Source organism: Mobula hypostoma, chromosome 2, assembly GCF_963921235.1.
Source record: "Mobula hypostoma chromosome 2, sMobHyp1.1, whole genome shotgun sequence".
Taxonomy (NCBI): Eukaryota; Metazoa; Chordata; class Chondrichthyes; order Myliobatiformes; family Myliobatidae; genus Mobula; species Mobula hypostoma.
In genome coordinates this window covers 239526299-239551672 of record NC_086098.1, presented here as the reverse complement: position 1 = coordinate 239551672, position 25374 = coordinate 239526299, and the positions used below count along the sequence as shown (strand labels likewise).

Here is a 25374-nt window from a genome sequence, read left to right as displayed (position 1 = left end):
TTTTCTTTAAAATAAAGTTTATTCACAAACTTATATTTAAGTGTTTACAAAATTCATTCTTTTTAAAATTAAAATGACCTCATCCCTATCCAGCATAAACCCCAGCCCGAGGTCCCATAAGGCCACCAGAGAGCCAGCAGACACTGAGTGCTCCTCCTCCAGAAACACCAGGGATGAATGTATCTTCAGAACAAGGGCAGGCATTCAGGCTCAGGAGGAAATCCTCTGTCTGACTCTTCTCTCTCTCACTCTGCACTGGATGCCCAAAGATCAGGCAACACTTGGAGTTGCTCCTTCAACCATGCTGCCCTGAGAACGTGAGGGAACTGTGTTGAAGGAGCTTCATTGGGTGTCGAACCAGTGCCATTTACTAAAGTCTGCCTCCTCCAGATGCCATGCTTGACTCAGGAGCTGTGGCTTTCCACCAATCTCAACTTGCAGCCAGAGGTTCCTCGTGGTTGAGAGCTGAGAAGAATATCACTGCCTTTCCAACACCCGCATCAACGCTCTGGGTTTCTTTGGTTCCAGGATAAGTCTGTTACTAAGAGAAGGAAAAATGGCTTGAGTCGCAAGAGGTTTTATAGAAAACAATTATGGTAATGGAGTTCAACCTGCAAAACTGAAGTGATTCACTTTGGATTTGACCCAACACGGAAATGATTCCACAACCTATGGACTCACTTTCAAGAACGCTCCAGTTCATGTTCTTGATATTTATGTTTTTCTTGCTTTTCATTTGCACAGTTTGTTGTCTTTTGTACATTGGTTGTTTGTCTGTCTTTGTGCATTTTTTTCATTGGTTCTACTGAGTTTCTTTGTATTTACTGTGAATGCCCAGAAGAAAATTAATTTCAGGGTAGAAAATGGGTATTGTAGTTTGATAATAAATTTACTTTGAACTTTGAAGACAGTACAGGGTTAACGTCAGGACTCTTGGCAGTGTGGAGGATTAGAGGTCTGTGTCCATAGATCCCTCAAAGTTGCTGTACAAGTTAATGGGGTGGTTAATAAAGCATATGGTGTGTTACCCTTCATTACTCAGGGGAGTGAGTCCAAGAACTGCAAGGTAATGTTGCAGCTCTATAAAACTCTGGTTAGATCACACTTGGGAGTACTGTGCTCAGTTCTGGTGGCCTCATCATAGGAAGGATGTGGAAGCTTTAGAGAAGGCGCAGAGGAGATTTACTATTACGGCCCGGATTAGAAAGTATGTCTTATGAGGATAGGATGAGCGAGCTAGGACTTTTCTCTTGGGAGCAAAGGAGGATGAGAGGCATTGATCACGTGGATATGCAGACTTTTTTTCCGGGGTGGAATTGATTAAATCTAAGGGGCATAATTTTAAGGTGATTGGAAGAAATGCCTGAGAGGTGGTGGGAGGGGGGGGGGTGTTTGTCTTATAGTGTGGAATGCACTGCCAGGGGTGGTGATAGAGGCAGATATGTAAAGAGCTTTTAAGAAATTTTTAGATAGGCACGTGGCAGAATGCAACATGGAGGGAAGGGTTATGTTGATTTTGGAAGAGGTTAAAATGTTGCTACAATATTGTGGGCCAAAGCACCTGTACTGTTCTGTAATATTCTACTTTTTCTCCTGCAGGTGAGTGAATCAGGCTAGTATATGATAACTTTGATAATACATTTACTTTGAGCTTTGAGGAAAGGTGCACATGCAAGGTGGATTGTGAGATCAAGAGTTCATGTTTTAGCATGAGGGGTCTGATAACAGCAGGCTAAAGGCTGAGCCTGAATAAAGGCTCCCAATCACCCCTCCACAAATGGTCACTCCCTGCCGATTATCTGCTGGTCCGGCGACCAGTTAGGCACGGCTCTCAAACAGGCTGTGATGGAGTGTTACTGACCATCTCTCTCCCCCCGACCCCCACCCCGCGACGATGCCGTGATTACCTGAGGCTGTGCTGGTCCGGAAGTGCCTGGGCACCACTCTTGGACAGGTTGCGATGGGGTATGCCCTTGCTGGAGCTGAGGTACTCCGCTCGATCCTGCAACTCCCGATTCTGCCAAACAGAACACAAAGGGAAGGGCTGAGTGCATCAGATCTACAATGGAACGTCTGGGGGTAATGGAGATTTGGTGGCAGAGACCTGCAGAGGGAGTAAACACCTACTGTAGCTTGCAAGAGCCTCAGCCCATGAACAACACCTTCTGTTAACCGGCGCCACAGTAGCATAGCAGTTAGTGCGACACTATTACAGTTTGGGGTGCTGGAGTTTGGAACTCAGTTATGGCGCCATCTGTTAGGAGTCTCTGTATGTCCTTGCCAAGGACTGCTGGGTTTTCCTTTGATGCTCCAGTTCCTCCCACAGTCCAAAGACACAGCAGCAGGTTAATTGGTCATTGTTAATTGTCTGCAGTTCAGTTAGGGTTAGTCAGGTTTGCTGGGCGGTGTGGCTCAAGTGGCTGGAAGGCCCTGTCCTGCACTGTTTCACAAAAAAAATCTCTACTGTCTAATTGTTCTACCTCATCTCATTCCATTGTGAAAGTTCCCGCCCCAGATAGAAGCATAGAAAATAGGTGCAGGAGTAGGCCATTTGGCCCTTCGAGCCTGCACCGCCATTTATTATGATCATGGCTGATCATCCAACTCAGAACCCCGCCCCAGCCTTCCCTCCATACCCCCTGATCCCCATAGCCACAAGGGCCATATCTAACTCCCTCTTAAATATAGCCAATGAACTGGCCTCAACTGTTTCCTGTGGCAGAGAATTCCACAGATTCACCACGCTCTGTGTGAAGTTTTTCCTAATCTCGGTCCTAAAAGGCTTCCCCTCTATCCTCAAACTGTGACCCCTTGTTCTGGACTTCCCCAACATCAGGAACAATCTTCCTGCATCTAGCCTGTCCAATCCCTTTAGGATTTTATACATTTCAATCAGATCCCCCCTCAATCTTCTAAATTCCAACGAGTACAAGCCCAGTTCATCCAGTCTTTCTTCATATGAAAGTCCTGCCATCCCAGGAATCAATCTGGTGAACCTTCTTTGTACTCCCTCTATGGCAAGGATGTCTTTCCTCAGATTAGGGGACCAAAACTGCACACAATACTCCAGGTGTGGTCTCACCAAGGCCTTGTACAACTGCAGTAGTACCTCCCTGCTCCTGTACTCGAATCCTCTCGCTATAAATGCCAGCATACCATTCGCCTTTTTCACCGCCTGCTGTACCTGCATGCCCACTTTCAGTGACTGGTGTATAATGACACCCAGGTCTCGTTGCACCTCCCCTTTTCCTAATCGGCCACCATTCAGATAATAATCTGTTTTCCTGTTTTTCCCACCAAAGTGGATAACTTCACATTTATCCACATTAAATTGCATCTGCCATGAATTTGCCCACTCACCCAACCTATCCAAGTCACTCTGCATCCTCTTAGCAGTGACTTGCTATGTTTTTTTGAACAAGATACAATTACACTTACATCTCTCAGGTCACCCCTCCCCCACTCAGCTCACTCCTGTCCCTGCACCCTCGTACCCTCTCCTTTACCCCCATCCCACAGCATTACAAGATAATTAAATATTCAGAATTCCTTCATGGAAATTCATGGAGAAATGAGAACCTAATTCATTAAAATTGGAGTCACGGGTCAGTAGGGTCGTAAAGAGAGCTTTTTGCACATTGACCTTCATAGATCAATGTATTGAGTACAGGAGTTGGGATGGTATGTTGAAATTGTATGAGACGTTGGTGAGACCTAATTTGGAGTATTGTGTGCAGCTCTGTTCACCTACCTACCAAGTAAGATGTCAGTAAGATTAAAAGACAGAAAGTTTACGAGGATGTTGCCAGGACTCAGTCTGATTATAGGGAAAGGTTTGGACTTTATTCTGTAGAGTGTAAGAAAATAAGGAGAGATTTGATAGTGATAGACAAAATTATGAAGGGTAATTGCAAGCGGGCTTTCTCCACTGAGGTTTGATGAGATTACAACTAAAGGTCATGGGTTCAGGGTGAAAGGTGGAATGTCTAAGGAGAACAATTTCACTCTAGAAGATGATGTGAGTGTGGAACAAGTTACCAGAAGTGATGGATGTGTGTTTGATTGCAACATTTAAGAGAAGTTTGGATAAGTATGTGGATGGGAGCTTGGTTCAGGTGTGGATCGATGGAACTAGGCAGAATAACCGTCTGATATGGATTGGATGGGCTGAAGGGCCTGTTTCTGTGCTGTGGTTCCGAAACCCTTGCCAAGTTTAAACAGCTCAGTTGAATTTCCTCTTAATCTGCTCTGCTCAAAGAAGAGCAAACACACCTTCACTGATCTCCCCGGCACTCCGAAGCCCCTCAGCCCAAAGAACACTAATGAAATGCACCTTTGGGTGCTGCCCTCAGTCTGTTACCTCAGACTCCAGATGCTCAACTCTCTCCCGCAGCTGCTGGATCAACAGGTCCTTCTCCTCAATCTGACCTCTGGAAGACTGAAGCTGTGGAGGGAGAAACAGACATCCTTGGACTTGATTTCAGTGTACTTAGTAATCCAGGATGCAGTGTGGCGCAACTGGTAAAGCAGCTACCTCACTGCACAGCAGATACAGCTTCAATCCTCACCTCGGGTGCTTTCTGTATTGGCACGTCATTCCTCTGAATGTGTGGATTGTAGAAGGTAAGTTACTCCTAGACCATAGGTGAGGGGTGGAATCCAGTGGGGAAGTCGATGGGAATAAAATAGGATTCTCTCCATTAACAGGAATGTTGCAACAACTCCCACACCCATGGGGGGGGTAGGGGGCTTTCTGCGCTCTTACCCCTTGACCCCAACCTTCTCAGGATGTCGAGCTGTCCCAGGTTGGTGGGTCCCTGGCCCGGGATCGAATGTCTGTATGACCCGGAAGCACAAAGGTTGGAGAGTCAGTGGGCCTGGAGTTTAGAGTCCCATTGCTGCCTAGTCCAGGGGCTTGATACCGATGATCAAAGCCCAAATTGAAGTCCAGAAGCTGAAATCCATTGGCCAAAAACTGGAAGCCTGGAGTTTAGGGTTGCAGGACCATCTGTGTGTGGGTGTGTGGGTGGGTGGGGAAGGGAGGAACGGGGCAGGCTTTGCTGTTGTTTGTTGTGTTCTCTCAAGCTTTGTGAACATGTTATGTTGGTGCCAGATTACTTGGTGGGCTGCCCCAGCACATTATTAGCTTGTTAATGCAAATGAGACATTTCATGTTTTGATGTATACATGGTAAATAAATGAATCTGAATCTGAAATATGCAGCCCCCAGCCATCCTGGGGCAGATGCCATGTGCATCTATCTGCCCCAGGATGGCTGGGATTGTCAGAGTAATACAGGCCTTTCGGCCCAACTTGTCCATGCCAACCAGGGTATCTGAGCTGGTCACATTTGCCCGCCCCCTCCTGCAGAGAATTTCCACAACCCAGGTCACGGAGCAGAACAAACACAAAAGAGATACGGGTATCCATGCACCCACCTGTTCAATCATCTGCCGGACTTTCCTCTGTTGGCTCTGCAACATGTCGCTGAGGTGGGAGATCTTCTCCCGCAGGGTCTTTACCTCCTTCTCCAGCTGCTCCGACCTGTGGGAAACAGACCGAGAGGCGGAGAGATGGTTAAACCCTGGGAGCTGTCCACAAGACCGGTAGGTGGAGAAGGCTTCTGTGGCGCCAGTGCACCAGGCTCACGCTGGAGGGGTAAAATGGGGTATCAGAGTCTGACTGATCCCTGGACCACAAGGGCCGCAGGGACCATCCGCTCCTGTCCACTCCATCCGGCTCCCGCTATATCCAGCCAACCGGGTCTGATCCCTGCTAGGAGCTGAAATGCTTTCACACTGTACAGTGAGTAAGGTCACTGCCCCACAGATCCAGAGATGTGAGTTCAGTTCCAACCTCCAGCGCTGTGTGTGTGTCTCTGTCTCTGTCTCCATGCATGCATGCATATGCATAAATCTCCAACTAAACCACACTTGGGAGAATTGATGTTCAGTTCTGGCTGCCTCATTATAGGAAGGATGTGGAAGCTTTAGAGAGGGTACAGAGGCAATTTACCAAAATGTCTGGATGAGAGAGCATGTCTTATGAGGATTGCTTGAGAGACCTTGGGCTCTTCTCTATGGAGTGAAGGAGGATAGGTGAAGTGAACAGCCAGACTTTCTTCCCCAGGGTGGAAATGACTAATATAAGGGGCCATAATTTTAAGGTGATTTGAGGAACATATAGAGGGGAATGTTAGAGGCAGGGCTATCCAATCTGCCAGGGGTGTTGGTAGAGGCAGATACATTAGGGTCACGGTGGAGAACACGTCTAATATGCCAAAGAATGATGTTATGGATGAAATGGGAGGTGAGGACCTCAATAAAATCACTGTCACTAAAGAGATAGTGATGAGCAAACTAGAGGGCCTGAAGGTGGATAAGTCCCCTGGTCCTGATGGGATGCATCTCAGGGTGCTGAGGGAATTGGCGGAGGTTACAGTAGACGCGTTGGTAATCATTTACCAAAATTCTCTAGACTCTGGGCAGGTCCTGGCGGATTGGAAGACAGCAAATGTCACGCCACTTTTTTTTAAAAAGGATGTAGGCAAAAGGCAGGCAACTATAGACCAGTTAGCTTAACATCTGTTGGTGGGAAAATGCTTGAAGCTGTCATTAAGGAAGAAATAGCGAAACATTTAGAAAGGAGTGGTTCCGTTAGACAGATGCAGCATAGATTCAGAAAGGGCTGGTCCTGTTTGACAAACTTACTGGAGTTCTTTGAGGACATAATGACTGCAGTGGATAGAGGGGAACAGGTGGATGTCGTATACTTGGATTTCCAGAAGGCATTCGATAAGGTGCCACACAAGAGACTTATTTAAGATAGGGATGCATAGAGTCGGAGGAAGTGTATTGGCATGGATAGTGGATTGGTTAACCAATAGAAGGCAGAGAGTTGGTATAAATGGGTGTTGCTCCGGTTGGCAGTCAGTGGTGAGTGGGGTGCCGCAGGGGTCGGTGCTGGGCCTGCAGCTGTTTACCATTTATATTGATGATTTGGAAGAGGGGACTGAGTGTAGCGTAGCAAAATTTGCTGATGACACTAAACTGAGTGGAGAAGCAAACTACAGAGGATGTGGAGAGTCTGCAGAGGGATATAGATAGGTTAAATGAGTGGGCCAAGGTCTGGCAGATGGAATATGACATTGATAAATGCGAGATCATCCACTTTGGAAGGAATAATAGAAGAGCAGATTATTATTTAAATAGTGAAAGATTGCAGCATGCTGTTGTGCAGAGAGACTTGGGAGTGCTCGTGCATGAATCGCAAAGGCTTGGAGGTACAACAGGTTATTAAGAAGGCAAACGGAATGTTGCCCTTCATTGCTAGAGGGATTGAATTCAAGAGCAGGAGGTCATGCTGCAACTATGCAGGGTACTGGTGAGGCCGCACCTGGAGTACTGTGTGCAGTTCTGGTCTCCATACTTGAGGAAGGATGTACTGGCTTTGGAGGCAGTGCAGAGGAGGTTCACCAGGTTGATTCCAGAGATGAAGGGGTTAACCTATGAGGAGAGTCACCTGGGACTGTACTCTCTGGAATTCAAAAGAATGAGAGGGGATCTTATAGAAACATGCAAAATTTTGAAAGGGATAGATAAGATGCTAAGGGATAGGAAAGTTGTTTCCATTGGCAGGTGAGACTAGAACTAGGGGACATTGCCTCAAGATTCATGGGAGAAGATTTAGGACTGAGATGAGGAAAAACTATCCCCCCCCCCCCCCCCAGAGAGTGGTAAATCTGTGGAATTCTCTGCCCAGGGAAGCAGTTGAGGCTTCTTAACTAAATATATTTAAGATACAGTTAGATAATTTTTTACATAGTAAGGGAATTAAGGGTTATGGGGAAAAGGCAGGTAGATGGAGCTGAGTTTACAGACAGATCTTAGTACATGGTGGGGCAGTCTCGATGGGCTGGTTGGCCTACACCTGCTCTTATTTCTTATGTTCTTATTTAAGAGACTTTTTCAATGAAATAGAGGACAATGTAGAAAGGAAAGGTTAGACTGATCTTAGAGTAGGTTTAAAGGTCAGCATCTTGGTTCAAAAGGCCTGTAGTGTGCTACTGCATTCTACAAAAATTGTAGAATGTCTATGAAATGGCTTTTTAGAACAGCTTGTGGTTGAGGCCTGGGTGTTATGCTATGACCCAGACTTGATTAGTAAGCTTAAGATAAAGAAACCCTCAAGAGTCTGTGATCATAATATGACAGAATTCATCCTGTAATTTGAGAAGTAGCCGCCAAAATTGGATGTATCTAAAGTATCAATATTACAATGGAGTAATTAATGGAATTACAGAGCCATAAGAGAGGAGGTGGCCAAATCTAGTTGCCAGGGGACAGCAGCAGAGATGACGACAGTGCAGCAATGGCTGGAGTTTTTGGGAGCAATTAGGTAAGTGCAGGTAAGACCATCCCAAACATGAAACATATTCTACAGGGATGTTGAGGAAGCTGTGGATGACGAGGAAGTCAAAGACAGCATAAAAGCAAAGGAGAGGGCATAGAATAAAGCAAATATTAGTGGGAAGTTAGAGGATTGGGAAGTTTTTAAAAGCCAACGGAAGCAACTCAAAAAGCCATAAAGAGAGAAAAGATTAAATATGAAAAAAGCTGGCCAATGAGATAAAATGATATAAAAAGTTTTTTCAGATTTTTTAATATACGTGTGTATATATGAGAGAGAGAGAGTAAAAGAGATGAGAGTCGATATCGGACCACTGGAAAATGATGCTGGAGAGGAAGAGGTAGTAATGGGGGATTTAAAAAATTGCAGACGAATTTAAGTATTTTGTGCCAGTCTTCACTGTGGAAGATAAGAACAATCTGCCAGAAATGTGAGCGTGTTGGGGCAGAAGGGAGTGTTGTTGCTATTACTAATGAGAAGGTGCTTGGGAAGATGAAAAGCCTGTAGGTGAAAGAGGTAGCTAAAGAGACTGGAAGCATTAGTAATGATGTTTCAAGAATCACTAGATTCTAGAATAGTTCTGGAGGACTGGAAAATTGCAATTGTCACTCCATTCTTCAAGAAGAGAGCGAGGCAGAAGAAAGGAAATAGTATGCCAGTTAGCCTGACATCAATGGTTGGGAAGATGTTGGAGTCCATTATTAAGGATGAGATTTTGGGGTACTTGGAGGCACGTGATAAAATAAGCTAAAGTCAGCATAGTTTTCATCGTGGGAAATTTTGCCTGACAAAAAAGTAGCAGATGGAATATAGTGTAGGGAAGTGTATGGTCATGCACTTTGCTAGATGGAATATAGACTATTTTCTAACTGGGGAGAAAATTCAAAAATTGGAGGTGCAAGGGGAGTGGGGATTCATAAAGGTTAACTTGCAGGTTGAGCCGGTGGTAAAGAAGGCAAATGCAATGTTAGCATTCAATTGAAGAGCAGGAATGTAACGTTGAGGCCTTAAGGCACTGGTCAGACCGCACTCATAGCGTACTGTGAGTAGTTTTGGGTCCCTTGTCTAAGAAAGGATGTGCTGGCACTGGAGAGGGGCCAGAGGAGGTTCACAAGAATGATTCCAGGAATGAAAGGCTTAATGTATGAAGGGCATTTGATGGTTCTATGATAGTATTCACTGGAGTTTAGAGAATGGTGGGGGAGGTCTCATTGAAACCCATCGAATATTGAAAGGCCTAAATGGAGTGGACGGAGAGGATGTTTCCTGTAACGGGGGCGTCTAGGGCCAGAGGGCACAGCCTCAGAATTGAGAGACATCTATTTAAAACAGATGAGAAGAAGTTTCTCCAGCCAGAGGGCGGTGAACATATGGAACTCATTGCTACAGATGGCTGTGTAGGGCAGGACATTGGGTATATTAAGGCAGAATTTGACAGTTTCTGGATTAATCAGGGTGTCAAAGGTTATGGGGAGAAGGCGAGAGAATTGGTTTGAGAGGGATAATAAATCAGCCTGGATGAAATGGCAGAGCAGATTCGATGGGCTGAATGGCCTAATTCTGCTCCTTTGTCTTACTAGATCATAAATCTATTGTCCCAATCCTTGAAGCTTTGTCCTTTAGCTTTAGTCTCTGGAGATTGCAGATGCTGCAACTTGGAGCAATGTACAACAGGTCAGTGAGTATCTGGGACAGGGTGGAACTGTTGACGCAGTGTTGACAGTTCCTCCTTCATCGCCCACTGAAACTCCTCGACCCATTGTGTTCTGTCCCAAGTTGCAACCATGGATGGAGAGAGGGGCTGCCCGCTTTGCCCCACGGCTCTGAGAGGGAGTGGGGGCACCAACCCGCCTCGGCTGTACCTGTGCTGATGAGCCTCGGCATCCTGCCTCCGTGTCCTCATCTCCCCCAGCTGCCTCTCGCCCTCCTCCATCTTGGCGACCAGAATCCGGTGCTCCTGGTGAGAGATCAACGAGACACTGTCAGCACTCAGGTCGCCACCCCACCCTCACCACCGAGCCGCAGACGTGCTCCCCACCCCCACCTGTTCCATTCCGGCCATCAACCGCTGGAGTTCCTCAATCCGCCCATCCTGCTGGACCACCCTCTCCTCCGAACTCTGCAGCAATTGCCTGGTCTCTCCCAGCTGCCTTTTGTACAGGCTGGCCTGATCCTACAGCAGAGAGAGGACAAGTACAAGTCAGTTTTATTATTCAGCTGTACACAAGTACACACGCAAAGTAATATTACCACAAATAAATTAACAAATAATGAGGTGCATTTATAACACAAAAAGTAAACTGTAAACGTGAGGAGGCCTGGGTGGTGGCAGGGAGCTTAGTAGTCTTATGGGCCTGCGGGAAGAAGCTGTTCCCTATCTTAAATTCTTGCCCTAATGCCAGAGTACTTCCAGCCTGTTGTTAGAGGGTCAAAGTGGTTGTTGGACAGATGGACAGGATCATTGACAATGCTAAGAGCCCTGCCTATGCAAGCTCCTGATAAGGATCTCGGATAGGAGAAAGAGAGACCCCCATGATCCTCTCAGCAGTCCTCTGCAGTGACTTGGACTCGCAGTCAGATGCTGTGCAATTTCTAAACACAACCCCTGTTGCGTGGGGCACAGTTTCATCACACACGTCACAGGCCCACAAGTGGCCCAGCAATCTGTGAGAAAATCAGAATTAGGTTTAATATCACTGCCGTATGTCATGAAATGTCTTGTTTGGCGGCAGCAGTACAATGCTAGACAAAAATTACTGTAAGCTACAAAAACAAGGTGCAAAAACAAAAAAGGACTAGTGAAATAATAGTTCAGAAATAGTTTCACAGGGCATTACAGCACAAAAATCAGGCACTTCAGCCCATCTAATCAATGCCAAACTATTATTCTGACCAGTCCCATTGACCAAATCCCTCCCGTACACGTACTATCCAAATTTGTCTTAAATATTGAAATCAAAGACACATTCACCACTTCCACTGGTAGCTTGTTCCACACTCTCACCATCTTGTGAGTGAAGATGTTCCTCCTCAACTTCCCCTTAAACTTTTCACCTTTCACCCTTGACCTATAACCTGTAGTTCTAGTCTCATCCAACCTCAGTGGAAAAAGCCATCTTGCATTTTCCATATCTATATCCCTCATAATTTTGTGTATTATCTCCATTCACTCTCCTACGCTGTAGGAAATAAAGTCCTAACCAATTCAATATCTCCATATAATTCAGGTCAAGTCCTGGCAACACTCCTGTAAGTTTTTCCCCATAAAATTGACACCTTTCAGCCTTAACCAGATGGCAGAGGGGAAGAAGCTGTTCCTAACACACTTCAGGTCCCAGTACCTCCTCCCTGATGGTAGTAATGAGAAGAGGGCATATTCTGTATAATATCGAAGCTTGCTGTTGATACAAAGCTATGCGGCAGAGTGTGCTGTGTCAAGGGTTCAGAGTGGTAAACATTAGGGGAGGATTTGGAGGGGGCATATAGACAGCTTAAGTGGAGGGGTGAGATGATAAGTTGGGATAGTGTGAGATTTTTAAGTATAGAAGAGGTTTTTTTAAACATGGGGAGAATTTGAAATGTCCCTGTACACCAATCACACACAAAATTCTTACGAAACTTGAGAGAGTGGGGACACGTTTGGCCAGGGTGTCTCAAATCAGGGGTCACTGTTTCTACATTCAGGGGAGACAAAAGAAGAACTGTTCAGCCAAAAATAGGCAGAAAATGCTTGGAAGTCTCTACCCAGGAGGGCAGTAGAGGCTCAGTCCCCTAGTGTATTCAAGGCAGGTCAATGGACAGCTTTTGTTACTGAAGAAATTGAAGAATTGTGGGGCTAGAACAAGAAAATGGGACAGACGTAAAATAAAACCTTCATGAATGGCAGAGCAGAGATGAGCCACAGAGCCAGACGTGAGTCTCTTCTGCCTGGCAATTACCAGCCACCTTCTCCTTAAACCCACAGACTGTGTTACCAACTGTAAAAGTTCCTGACATCAACCTCCCGTACACAAGCTCAGTCAGTCAGTCAGTCATTCAATCCCAACCCCTCCCCCAGCAAGGCAAGGCTCCATTGTGCAGAGAGTCATTCCCACCCGTCCTCTGCTTCACCCTTTTTAACGGGGATTAGCTTTATTTATCAAATGTACTTGCATCAACAACCAACACAATTTCTTTTTTTTCCCCCTGTAGGAAAATTAATCTCAAGGTAATCGCATTGCCTGCTCTCCTTGGTATTACAGGGGCTGCAAAGAAAAGAGCCATCAGGACCGTCACAGAGACTGCTGAGCGACCTCTGGATGGCTATGGATCAAGAGCTGTGACCCGTGGGCCCATTGCTGCTGGGACACAAGCCGGGGACAGATCAAACCTGGCTGGGTCGCCTGGGCAAGGGTGTCTGCTGTTGAAAGACCCGAAACACCTGATGATACCAGGTTACGTCACCGTTGATGTGTCCCAGCACATCCTAACATGCATCATGTCAACTTTGATAACAAATTTACTTAGAACATTTTTGATGGAGCCCTCCAATTGTCTTTGACAAAGGAGATGCCCCAAAGTGGATGGGCCTGTTTTGAGGTCTGTCCCACTCACCTCCAAGAGTTTGGTCTCCCTCTCGTGTCTCCCCTCGGCCTCCATCAGCTTCCTGTAGAGCCTCCGTGTGGCCTCCCGCATCTGCTCCGTCTCCTGCTCCCAGGTGTCCATCTGCCAAGAGGGAGAGATGGTTAACCCCCCTCGAATAAAGTTCCTCCGACCCTGAGAGTCCTCCACCTCGTTCCCCTTCTCCACCCCCTTTGAAAACAGGTTTATAAAATCCCGAGGGACGTGGATAAGGCCTGGGCAGGGAGAGCAGGATAGTGTAGCAGATACAGCATCGGCACCCTGGGTTCAACTCCCGTTGCTGACTGTAGAGTTTGTACGTTCTCCCAGTGACCGCGTGGGTTTTTTCCTACGTTGCAGAGACGTCCGTGTTAGCGTGCTAATTGGTCACATGGGTGTAACTGGATGGCACGGGCTCATTGGGGGTGGGGGGGGAGGTTTAAAGGGAAACAGAGGGTGGTGGGCAGTGGAGGCGCCAGAGATTTTTTCTTGCTGGTGCTACAGTGGGGCTGAATGATTCAGTGATGGTGCTGAGGGATGTACTGTGTGGTAATATGTACAGTATTCGCAAGGCCAGACGCGTGGCATTCAAAAGTCAGTTTCAAGCATTATGTGTCTACTATAAATGCCTCTGTTGATTCAGAAGCAACAGCAATTGATAGATCTAATATAGAAGTGAACTGTGACAGTGTCAACAGCATTGGAGACAACCCGGGCTACACAGAGCATAAACAAACAAACCAACAGAGCATCCGAATCACAGCACACAATGTGACTCACACACCAACCCCGCAATTAGTGCCAAATGCGTGCTTTTCAACTGAAAAACACAACACTAACCCACAATGTCCACTGCTATCCACATTACATAGACAGACAACACCAGAAGATACACCGTTATTAAAGTCAAATAAGGCAAACAACAGATGCAAGGCTTTACCAGGAGTTGGACAAACCGTACTTTGACCATGCAATACCTCAATTAATTCGGCTACTGAATTTAAAACTAAAATCAACAGAATCATCGCTTGGAAGTCTAAGCAAAACCAGTAGCAGTAAATGTAATATTTTAGGATTTGCAGGAAACATAAGGACTACGGGGTATCCACCACAAAATAATAATAATAATCAGCATTAGTCTTGGCCCAAATTTTTTTTAAAAATCAACTGCGCTCATGGGGACGTGGGACAAGCTGCCAGAGGAAGTGGGAGAGGTAGGTAAAACTACCAGGAGCCGACGGCTTGCGTTACAAGGAGAGGCTGATGGGTTTTTCCTCTTCCCTTCGAGTGTAGGAGGCTAAGGGGCGACCCTACACAGGGTCAGGAAAGGCTGAGATAAGGTGAATGGTGAGGATCTTATTTCTAAGGGTAGCGAAGTGTATGGCCATGCACTTTGGTAGAAGGAATAAAGGTGTTTTCAGACTGTTTTCTGAACAGTGAGAAAATTCAGAAATCTGAGGTGAAAGGGACTTGGGAGAGCTTGTGCAGGTTAAAGATTAACTTGCAAGTAGAGTCGATGGTAAGGAAGGCAAATACAATGTTAGCGTTCATTTCGCGAGGACTGAATATGAGCAAAGATGTAAAGCTGAGGCTTTATAAGGAACTGGGCAGACAGCCGTGGAGGCCAAGTCGTTAGAGTACATTTCAAGTGGTAACTAATCAGTCACTTGATTAGTCAGGGTGTCAAAGGTTACAGCGAGAAGGCAGGAAAATGGGGTTGAGAGGGAAAATAAATCAAATGGCAGAGCAGACCTGATGGGCTGAACGGCCTATTTCTGCCCCTATACCTTATAGTCTTATGGAAATCTGGATCACGTGCAGGCAGAGGGATCTCGTTGAAACACAAGAGATTTTGTAGATTTTGGAAACACACAAAATGCTGGAGGAACTCAGCAGGGTGGGTAGAATCTATGGAAATGAATTAACAGTCAACATTTCAAGCCAAGACCCGTCTTCAGGACTGGAAAGGAAGGGGACAGATGCTAGAATAAGGTGGTGGGGAGAGGGGTAGGAGGACAAGCTAGAAGGTTGGTAGAGGGTGGGAGGTGATAGATGGAAGAGGTAAATGGCTGAAGAAAGAGGAATCTAATAGGGGAGGGGAGTGAGCCATGGAGAAAGGGAAGGAACAGGGGCACTGGAGGGAAGTGATGAGCAGTTGAGGGGGTGAGAAGAGAAGAGGGAGGGGGGGAAATTACTGGAAGTTGGAGAACTTGATGTTCATGCTATCTGGTTGGAGGCTACCAAGTGTTGCTCCTCCATCCTGAGAGAGGCCTCATTGTGGCAGTGGAGGAGGCCATGATTTTTATGGTGTTCCTTGTATACCTGTGCTTTAGTGTTGTGTTCTAAGTGACAGCATTACCGCAGAACCTCCCACTTGTCCTCCAACAACCTCTGTGGGTTGCAAACTCACCTGAGTACTTGCAGCTGTCAACCCACTCCGCGGAGTCTGCTCTCCCTCACGGCTCAGCCGGGAAACACTCTAGTGAACCAAAGGAGGGTCAGTCAGGTAGACACTGAATCAACTCAAACTTCAACAAGAACGTCCCATTACAACACAGTAAGACATAGGAACAGAATTAGGCCATTCAGCCCATCGAGTCTTCTCCACCATTTGATCATGGCTGATATATTATCCCTCTCAACCCCATTCTCCTACCTTCTCCTCCTAACCTTTGACAATCTGACTAATCAAGAACCTGTTAACCTCCACTTTAAATATATCCAATTACTTGGCTTCCGTAGCCATCTGTCGCAATGAATTCCACAGATTCACCACCCTCTGGCTAAAGAAATTCCTTCTCGTCTCTGTTCTAAATGGATGTCATCTATTCTGAGGCTGTGCCCTCTGGTCCTAGACTCAACCACTATAGAAACATCCTCTCCACATCCACTTTATCTACGCCTTTCAATGTTGGCTAGATTTCAGTGAGATTCCGCCCCCCCCCCCCCATTCTTCTAAACTCCAGCAAGTACAGGCCCAGAGACATCAAACATTAACACTTTCATCTGGCACTAGAGGACAAGGTCACCCTGGGCCCTCTCTGCCTGCATTGTCCAAGCAGGGGCTAGGGTAGGAAGTGTGCAATTAACAAATCCCCTCCCTCTAACCACTGCTACCCAACGGAGGGATTGCTCTCTTCTTCCACCTTGGGGGAAGGTCACAAATAGAAGCCAATGTGATCCTCACCATTGCATTTCCATAGGCCCAATCAATTATCACCATGGACGGTGCATCTTTCCAATTGCCTACGCCTGGCCAGCTACTCGTCCGCTGAGAAGCTCAAATCCATCTTCACCCGATGTTGGGTTGTAGGCGGGGAACAGGCTATTCAGCCCACTGACACCTGTCCACCCCTCCTTTTAAACTCTGCCCCCTCCCACCTCAAATGCACGCTCTCCAGTGTTTGAGATTTCGACTCTGGGAAACAGACACTCTGTGCCTCTGTAAATTTCCATCAGATCTCCCCTCCCGGCCCAGCCAGCCCAATTACAGTCATGTGACCGACGAACCCGCACGTCTTTGGAACGTGAGGAAACCGGAGTACCCGGAGGAAACCCCTGTGGACACGGGGACACCAGACAAACCTCTAACCAACAACGGTGCAAAGTGATCCCACACTGGAGCTGCGACCTTGCCACCCTGGGAGGGTGAGGGCTAGAATCTGGAACGGGTAGCTGGGCAATGTGAGGAGAATAAAGTGGGGTCGGTATCAATGGGTCAGCACAGATTCAATGGACTGAAGGGCCTGTCTCCATGACCCTGTGACCAAAGGGTATCACTGGTGAACAGGCAGACCCCACATTTTTACCTCGGGCTTGGTGTAATAATCCAGAACGTTGAACTGCGATCCACTCATCCCGGCAGAAAGATTCTGTCGGATCATCTCCATGGAATGCCTCACCTAAAGACGGACATCAGAATAATGTCAGTGTAGTGGATATCAGAACATGGCATCTTCCTGCACCATGTCCTCTCTCTTCATAAGGGTTAAATACAGAGTGAATCTCCCTCCACACCATCCCATCACACACTCCCGGGGTCAGACACAGAGTGAAACTCCCTCTACACCGTCCCATCACACACTCCCGGGGTCAGACACAGAGTGAAACTCCCTCTACACTGTCCCATCACACACTCCCGGGGTCAGACACAGAGTGAAGCTCCCTCTACACTGTCCCATCACACACTCCCGGGGTCAGACACAGAGTGAAGCTCCCTCTACACCGTCCCATCACACACTCCCGGGGTCAGACACAGAGTGAAGCTCCCTCCACACCGTCCCATCACACACTCCCAGGGTCAGACACAGAGAGAAGCTCCCTCCACACCGTCCCATCACACACTCCTGGGTCACACACAGAGTGAAGCTCCCACTACACCGTCCCATCACACTCTCCCAGGGTCAGATACCAAGTGAAGCTCCCACTACACTGACCCATTGCACACTTCCAGGGTTAGACACAGAGTAAAGCTCCCCCTACACTGTCCCATCACACACTCCCGGGGTCAGACACAGAGTGAAACTCCCTCTACATTGTGATAATTTGTTGTGCTGGGTGAAAGGGAATCAGTGGATTTTTCACCCCTCCCCACCCATACACCTCACTGATGTCCCACCTTTCCTGTACAATCCAGTACCTCACACACATCCCCTTCACCCTCCTCTGGATTAAACTCTACTTGCCACCTCACTGCCCAACCGATCAAACCATCCACACCTGCCCCCTGTTCAAAGCTCCAAGCCAACTAACCTCTTTAAACTGTGCAAGTTCCATCCGAAGCTGCCCGAGGGGGCTCTCCTGGGTACTGGGGGGCTTGCCTTTGACACCTGGATCATACGTCAGGTACGCCTGCTGAGTACAGAAACTCCGTTAGTGAATGCACAACGGCTAGATTTACCCCACACATCTTCAGCCTCAAGGACACTGTTTCAAAGTTCAAGGTAAATTTATTATCGAAGTTATTATATGTCACCATATACAACCCTGAGATTCATTTTCTTGCAGGCATGCACAGTAAATCCAAGAAACACAGTAGAATCAATGAAAGACCACACCCAACAGGATGGACAGACTACCAAAGTGCAAAAGATAACAAGCGGTGCAAATACAAAGGAGAAAATAAAAAATGAAATAACTAGATCCCTCCTAGCACGTCGCACCAGTCAGCCATTCTTTTCTGGCACGTGCTGTCAGGATTGGTCTCCTTTCGGACTAACTGGGTCACGATATGAACGTTCCTGACTCGACCCTTTTTTTTTTTACGAGGCCGAGTAGATGGAAAGCGTGCTCCGGGGGTGGCCCGACTTGGATTCGAACTCGGGAGCCTTCGCTCCGGAGACTGGCACTGATGCTGCTACGCCACCAGCCGGCCGATAAATAGATAAATAAGCAAGCGATTATTACAGAAAACTTGGAAGTGAGCCCACAGGTTGTGGGAACAGTTCTGTGATGGGCCAAGTGAAATTGAGTGAAATTATCCCCCACTGGTTCAAGAGCCTGATGGTTGAGGGTTAATAACTGTTCCTCAACCTGGTGGAGTGGGTCCTGAGGCTCCTGTACCTAGTAACACAGCAACACCAGACGAAACACTGCAGGAACTCAGCAGGTCAGGCATCGCCAATAACCATTTGACGTTTTGGAGCCCTGATGAAGGGTCTCAGCCTGAGACGTTTCCATCCATAGATGCTGCCTGACCTGCTGAGTTCCTCCAGAGGTTTATGTGTGTTGCTCTGGATTTCCAGTGTCTGCAGTCCCCCTTTCCTGCCTGTGCTGGTTCACTGAGGGTCAAGAAGTGACCTCAGCCAAGTAGGATTGGAGGTGGATGCTGATATGATTGTTTCTGATGGAGGCTTGTAGATAGACACATGAATAGAGGGCTATGGACTACGTGCAGGCGGAAGGGATTTCATTTAATTTGGAATAATGGCTAGCACAAATATATCGGGCAGAAAGGCCTACTCCTGTGCCTCGTCTAAACCAACTTTCAGTCTCAGTCCAAGGCAAGTCATGAAGTCGGGGGTTTGGAAGGGTGTGAGCAAGACAGGAGTAGGGTCAGGATGGGGTAAACTCCTTGAATATTGGTACAACAATGGGAACAGTCCAACTCTGATGGTCAGCCCATGGCATTGGGTGGTGGTAACTTAACCAAAATAAACTTTATTCAGAATAAAAATATTTACAAGAATAAAGCGACCAAAGCCTTTTTGTCCGTACATTCATCGTCAATGCGTCCTATTACATTCCTAAAAACCAATGGGACTGTTGCCACTCAGGTGTCTACCCTGGGGGAGGTACACTATTACAATAATTGGGGAGATTCTTCACCCACGTTCTGCAGTGAAGAATCCCACACTGTGGTTCTTCCCCACTCAGCCCTCAGAGTGGCTGCACTGAACTCGGTGTGTCCCCCACTGGAACGTGCCCGTCTGCAGCACTTTCCCATGGACATCTCGATGTCCAGCAGGCCAAAGGGCACCTTTCACCGAGTTGATGCTAGGCCAGCAGCACTGGATGTTCATCTCGATGTGCATGTGTCCCTGTGAACAGTCCATAGATCAGAGAGTCCTGTGTCACACAACCAGATCACAGACCCTTTCATCTTTCTCCACAGCTTCTTCGCAAACCCACAAAGAGGTCTGCTGCGGATAAAAAGATTGAGGATAAGTGACGCTCTCGAAAGGTCCCATTTATACAGGGGGTTACCACAACAAATCTGGCCCAAGCCTCATAAGGAGGTGGTGGGACAGGTACTGGAATTGGTCTACCATTGTCTCATGTACTGAGATACAGTGAAAAGCTTGTCTTGTGTACTGTTCATACCAATCAGATCACAGTGCATCAAGGTAGAACAAGGTCAAACAGTAACAATACAGAATAAAGTGCAACAACTGAAAGGAGAGTGCAGTGCAGGGAAATGATCTGCAGTTGTGTGCAGGTTTGTGTCCCCTAATCTGAGGAAAGACATCCTTGCCATAGAGGGAGTACAAAGAAGGTTCACCAAATTGATTCCTGGGATGGCAGGACTTTCATATGATGAAAGACTGGATTGACTAGGCTTATACTCGTTGGAATTTAGAAGATTGAGGGGGGATCTTATTGAAACATATAAAATCCTAAAGGGATTGGATAGGCTAGATGCAGGAAGATTGTTCCCGATGTTGGGGAAGTCCAGAACGAGGGGTCACAGTTTGAGGATAAAGGGGAAGCCTTTTAGGACCGAGATGAGGAAAAACTTCTTCACACAGAGAGTGGTGAATCTGTGGAATTCTCTGCCACAGCAAACTGTTGAGGCCAGTTCATTGGCTATATTTAAGAGGGAGTTAGATATGGCCCTTGTGGCTAAAGGGATCAGGGGGTATGGAGGGAAGGCTGGTACAGGGTTCTGAGTTGGATTGTACACTCTGGAATTTAGAAGGCTGAGAGGGGACCTTATTGAAACATATAAAATTGTTAAGGGATTGGACATGCTGGAGGCAGGAATGCTCTGCCCCAGAAGGCTGTGGAGGCCAAGTCTCTGGATGCTTTCAAGAAAGAGATGGATAGAGCTCTTAAAGATAGCGGAATCAAAGGTTATGGGGATAAGGCTGGAACTGGATACTGATTGTGGATGATCAGCCATGATCATACCGAATGACCTACTCCTGCATCTATTTTCTATGTTTCTATGATAAAGTACAAAATCATAATGAGGTAGGTTGTGAGGCCAGGTGTCTATCTTATCATACAGGAGGTCTGTTCAAGAGTCTGATAACAGTGGGATAGAAGCTGGCCTTGATCCTGGTGGTCCGTGCTTTCAGGCTTTTGTATGTTCTGCCTGAAGTGGGAGGGGAGAAGAGAGAATGTCTGGGGTCGGGGGGGGGGGTCTTTGGTTCTGATGGCTGCTTTGCTGACACAGCGAGAAGTGTGGACAGAGTCCATGGAGGGGAGGCTGGTTTCTGTGACGCACTGAGCTGTGTCCACAACTCTCTGCGGTTTTTGGCAGTCACGTGCCATATTACATTCGGACAAGATGGCACTTGATAAAAACTGGCGAGAGCCCACTGGGACACGCTGAATTCCTTTAACCACCAGAGGAAGTAGAGGCACTGGCGAGCTTTCGTGGCCATGACGTCTACGCGGTTGGACTAGGACAGACTGTTGGTGATGCTCACCCCTGGGAACTTGAAACTCTCAACACCATTGACGTGGGCAGGAGCACGTGCACTACTCCTCCGTAACGCTCAGCGAGGGAGTGTTTAAAGAGCGCCTTAAGGAAAAGGGAAAGGTGCACAGACGTTGTACGTACTTTGCTGGCTTCGTTGGCAGGTCGATCCTGCTCCCAGTCCCACGGTTCATCTCCGCCGTTCCGGGATGAGACAACGGCATAAGCTCTTCCCACAGGCTGAAAGTAGGAACGGCAGAAGTCTCAAAATAACCAGGTTAGAGTTCTAAACGAGTAGCGCTCTCACAGAGAGCGACTGCCCCTCAACACAGAGCCCCAGAGTTGTATTTCACAGAAATACTCTTCAGCCCAATGGACAGGCATTCCTGTGCTAGTGTCACTTTATGGACACACAATCAATGTATAGAACCTGTCTTATGGGTTTATATTTATTGTGTTTTCCTATTATTGTGTTCTTTATCTGATTGTGTTTTTTTGTGCTGTACCAGATCCAGAGTAAAAATTATTTTGTTCCCCTTTACACTTGTGTACTGGAACACAAGTTGGCGTGTGGCCAAGTGGTTAAGGCATCGGCCTAGTGATCTGAAGGTCTCCAGTTCGAGCCTCAGCTGAGGCAGCGTGTTGTGTCCTTGAGCAAGGCACTTAACCACACATTGCTCTGCGACGACACTGGTGCCAAGCTGTATCGGCCCTAGTGCCCTTCCCTTGGACAACATCGGTGTCGTGGAGAGGGGAGACTTGCAGCGTGGGCAACTGCCGGTCTTCCATACAACCTTGCCCAGGCCTCAGTCAACATCGAAATCGATGGACAGCCGAAGAAATGTGTACTGAAAATGACATTAAACAATCTTGAATCTTCTCCCCCCGTATCCTTTGACGCTGTTACTAAAACTAGCCCTTAAGCCAAGCCCCATCCTCACACTACATCTACTGTCCCAGGACAGGGAACCGAGGAGGTCGGGGAATGAACCACCCACCTTTCTTTTGGCTTGGTCCCTCCACGTTGGGTCCTCTTCAGTCTGCAACGTCAGTCTCAGCCTGGGTACATCCTGCAGAAAAACACATCATTAGGATACCTCCCCCTCCACATTGCATCACAATCCCCCGGAGTGGGGAACGAACCTGCCCTCGAGCTTGGTGTGACGAGCTTGCGGGCTTTCGTATCTCCTGCCCGATGGGAGAGGAGGGAAGAGAATGTCTGGGGTGGGAGGGATTGTTGACTCTGCCAGCTGCTTTCCTGAGGCAGTGAGAGGTACGTCACCGAGGGGACCCCAGTTCCTGCGGCGTGCTGTACTGTGTCCACAACCCCTGTGCTCACGGGCAGAGCGGTTGCCACATCAAACCGTGATGCCGAATAGGATACATTCTGTGGTTCATCAACAAAATTTGGTGAGTTCCGGCAGTTTCTACACCTTGGTCCAAGAACCCAAATCATCTTTCAGCTAGTATCCAGGGAATTTCTAGCCATGGTGCACTAGCATGTTTGGGTGGACTTCTCCCTGAGGGTTATGAAGTCTGACAAACATTAACAGGAACATCCTTCCTGAAGGATCTAAGCACAAAAAGCTGTAGTGTTGTGCTGGAGTCACTGACATTAAATACAGCTTCTGTGTGCTCTTTCACAGTGCCCCAAAAATTCCCTTCTGTCCAGCGAGTCTGTGCTAACCATTTATGCCATCAAATCATATTGTATATCAAAACTTCCGTCAATACCCCTGAGATGCAGGGGTCAATGTCTCCTATCCACTACGTAATGTACTGGGTGGGCACAGGAGTACATTCAGCCAGAGACTCATTCCACCGAGATGCAACACAGAGCGTCATAGGAAGTCATTCCTGCCTGTGGCCATCAAACTTTACAACTCCTCCCTTGGAGGGTCAGACACCCTGAGCCTTTAGGCGGGTCCTGGACATTTCATAATTTACTGGCATAATTTACATATTACTATTTAACTATTTATGGTTCTATTACTATTCATATTTTATGGAGCAACTGTAACGAAAACCAATTTCCCCCGGGATCAATAAAGTATGACTATGACTATAGATTCTATCTCGAAGGGCAGCACCAGGGGTCAGTATCTAACCTGTCGTGGTGCCCTTGTGTTCTCGTGAAATTCTCTGGAAGGATCATGAATTCCGATAAACATTAACAGGAAAACAAAGCAAAGGACAAAGAACAAATAGTCCCCCTCCCTAGTTTCGGTTAGTTGTCTGTTTGTCTAGAGACAGGTAGTCTGGCAGGGGGTGATGGGAGGAGAAAGACACAGAAACTGACCAAGAGCGGGGGGGACGAGGAGAGAGGGGGGAGGCGGGGGAGAGGACAAGGAGGGAAGGTGAAGAGAGGGAGGAGGGTAAGAGGGAGAGGAGAGTGAAGAGTTGGAGAGGGGTGTGGGGGAGATGGGGGGAGGGAGTGGGAGGGGAGGGTGTGTGGAAGGAAAGGAGAGAGGGGGTGTGGGGAAAGAGGGGGGGAAGGGGGAGAGGGGGGGAGGGGGAGGAGAGGGGGAGGAGAGGGGGAGAGGGGGGAGAGGGGGGAGGAGAGGGGGGAGGGAGGGGGGGGGAGAGGGGGGGAGAGGGGGGAGAGGGGGGGAGAGGGGGAGGAGGGGGGAGAGGGGGGAGAGGGGGGCAGTTTCAGCAGAGCTGGACAAAGTGTTGAGAGATTCCTGCCTCGTCCTCGGGGATAATGTGGGAGTTGGCAGGGAAACTGAAGTGTAATTCCGTGACCATTTAACCCTGTTGCCATGGAGCCAGCCAGGTTGAATCATTCCAGGAGAGTGAGGTATTTTGCCCGTCACTGTGCCGAGAGCGTTCCGTGTGGGATCTTGATCTCACACATTTGCCCTGGAGTAACTCAATCCAGCATGTACAAACAAACCCAAGCCTGCTGAGTGACCTGGGTTCAAGTCCTGCCTCTGTCTGTCAGGAGTTTTGTACATCCTCCCAGTGACCCGTGTGGGTGCTGCTGATTCCAAATTCCAAAGATATACTGGTTAATTGGGTGTAATTGGGTCACGTGGTCTTGTTGGGCTGTATTCTATATAAATAAATACATTTTGAAAACTTCTAGCAGTCTGGAAAGTTTGCTCCGGAGTCCAAGGCATTCCAGGAGACCAGAGCGGGTGTGTGTGTGTCTGTGTCTGTGTCGTTCACACAGCTGGCAGGGTAACCCACTGCCGTAAACCACCCCTTATTGTGAAGGTTAATGAAGAATGACACAAGGATACGCATAAAAACAAGAGATTGTTCTGATACAGTGCTAGAAAGCCAGAGTAACGCAAGCGGTCAGCGCGACGCTATTACAGCTCCGGGCGTCGGGGTTCCGAGTTCAATTCCAGCTTCCTCTGCAGGAAGTATGTACCCCGTGGGCTTCCTCCTGGTGCTCCGGTTTCCTCTCACAGTTAGTAGGTTAATTGCTTATTATAAATTGTTCTTTGATTAGGCTAGGGTTAAATTGCTGAGCTCGTTGGACCAGCCTGTTCGGCGCATCATCTGTAATTAAATACCATCCTGGAGCAGCTCTGCGCCGCGGGGTAAGAATTCTAATGACGTTGGTGGGTTCGCTTTACCAATGGGTGGAATATACTTGCCATGACAGTACAAGAAAACCGATTCCAAGTGCAGTTACCAGGTTGTACCGATCTCTGTCTCACGCACATCCACACCCTGTATCAACAAAGAACGCGGACTCACACTGAGAAGAATGTGGCCCTGGGTTGTGGGGAACATCTCATATTCCCGTGTCAGTCTGAATATTGTTCAGCCTTTCCCATCTCGCGACCTCTTATTTGAAATAAATTATTCTAGAGGAATACGCACACAATTTAAAAGCAATATTTATCAAACTAATATGTTAATATATAACTCCAATAGCATTAATGTCAAAATTCCCCCAATGCTACCGACGACAGTCTCGCAACATGCACACTTATAAACGAAGCGCTGGAAAAACTCGGATCAGACTGAATACTTTGGAAGAGGAACTAACGCGGTCGTGAAAAGACGATGACACGTCGGTGACCTTTCCTCGGAACGCTTTCCCGTCCCGTCCCTTCCCCCATTTCCCAAACTTACAATTCTCTCGCGCGCCATCTGAACATCAGCGATGGACAAAACCCTGGACCCGCTCATAGTCGCGAAGTTTGAAAGTGGCAAAAGTAAAGTCACGGCAGGAGAGATCCGAGGGTCAACCCGCGCCCAGTGAG

The 25374-nt window shown here is 47.6% G+C and overlaps 2 protein-coding genes across 3 annotated transcripts in view; one reads left to right on the top strand and one right to left on the bottom strand.

Moving 5' to 3' along the window:
• c2h1orf43 (chromosome 2 C1orf43 homolog) overlaps positions 1-12981 on the top strand; it is a 46140-nt gene extending 33159 nt beyond the window's left edge. The window contains exon 8 of the mRNA XM_063041731.1: positions 12601-12981. The gene's annotated coding sequence lies outside the window, so the exon portion shown is untranslated. The remainder of the gene's footprint in view (positions 1-12600) is intronic.
• LOC134342974 (tuftelin-like) lies at positions 64-25374 on the bottom strand. 2 transcript variants are annotated; one of them, XM_063041727.1, is made up of 13 exons: positions 25244-25374; positions 22150-22221; positions 21296-21391; positions 17761-17862; positions 16818-16910; positions 15419-15487; positions 13003-13113; positions 10454-10582; positions 10272-10366; positions 5439-5544; positions 4361-4444; positions 1908-2017; positions 64-541 (listed from the first exon to the last, which is right to left on the bottom strand). In XM_063041727.1, the coding sequence occupies exons 1-13, from the start codon at positions 25298-25300 to the stop codon at positions 478-480; spliced, it is 1188 nt and encodes a 395-aa protein (XP_062897797.1). In that variant the 5' UTR covers positions 25301-25374; the 3' UTR covers positions 64-477. The 2 variants fall into 2 exon arrangements, with proteins under 2 accessions (XP_062897797.1, XP_062897798.1); XM_063041728.1 differs by having other exon boundaries at positions 66-541; positions 17761-17859.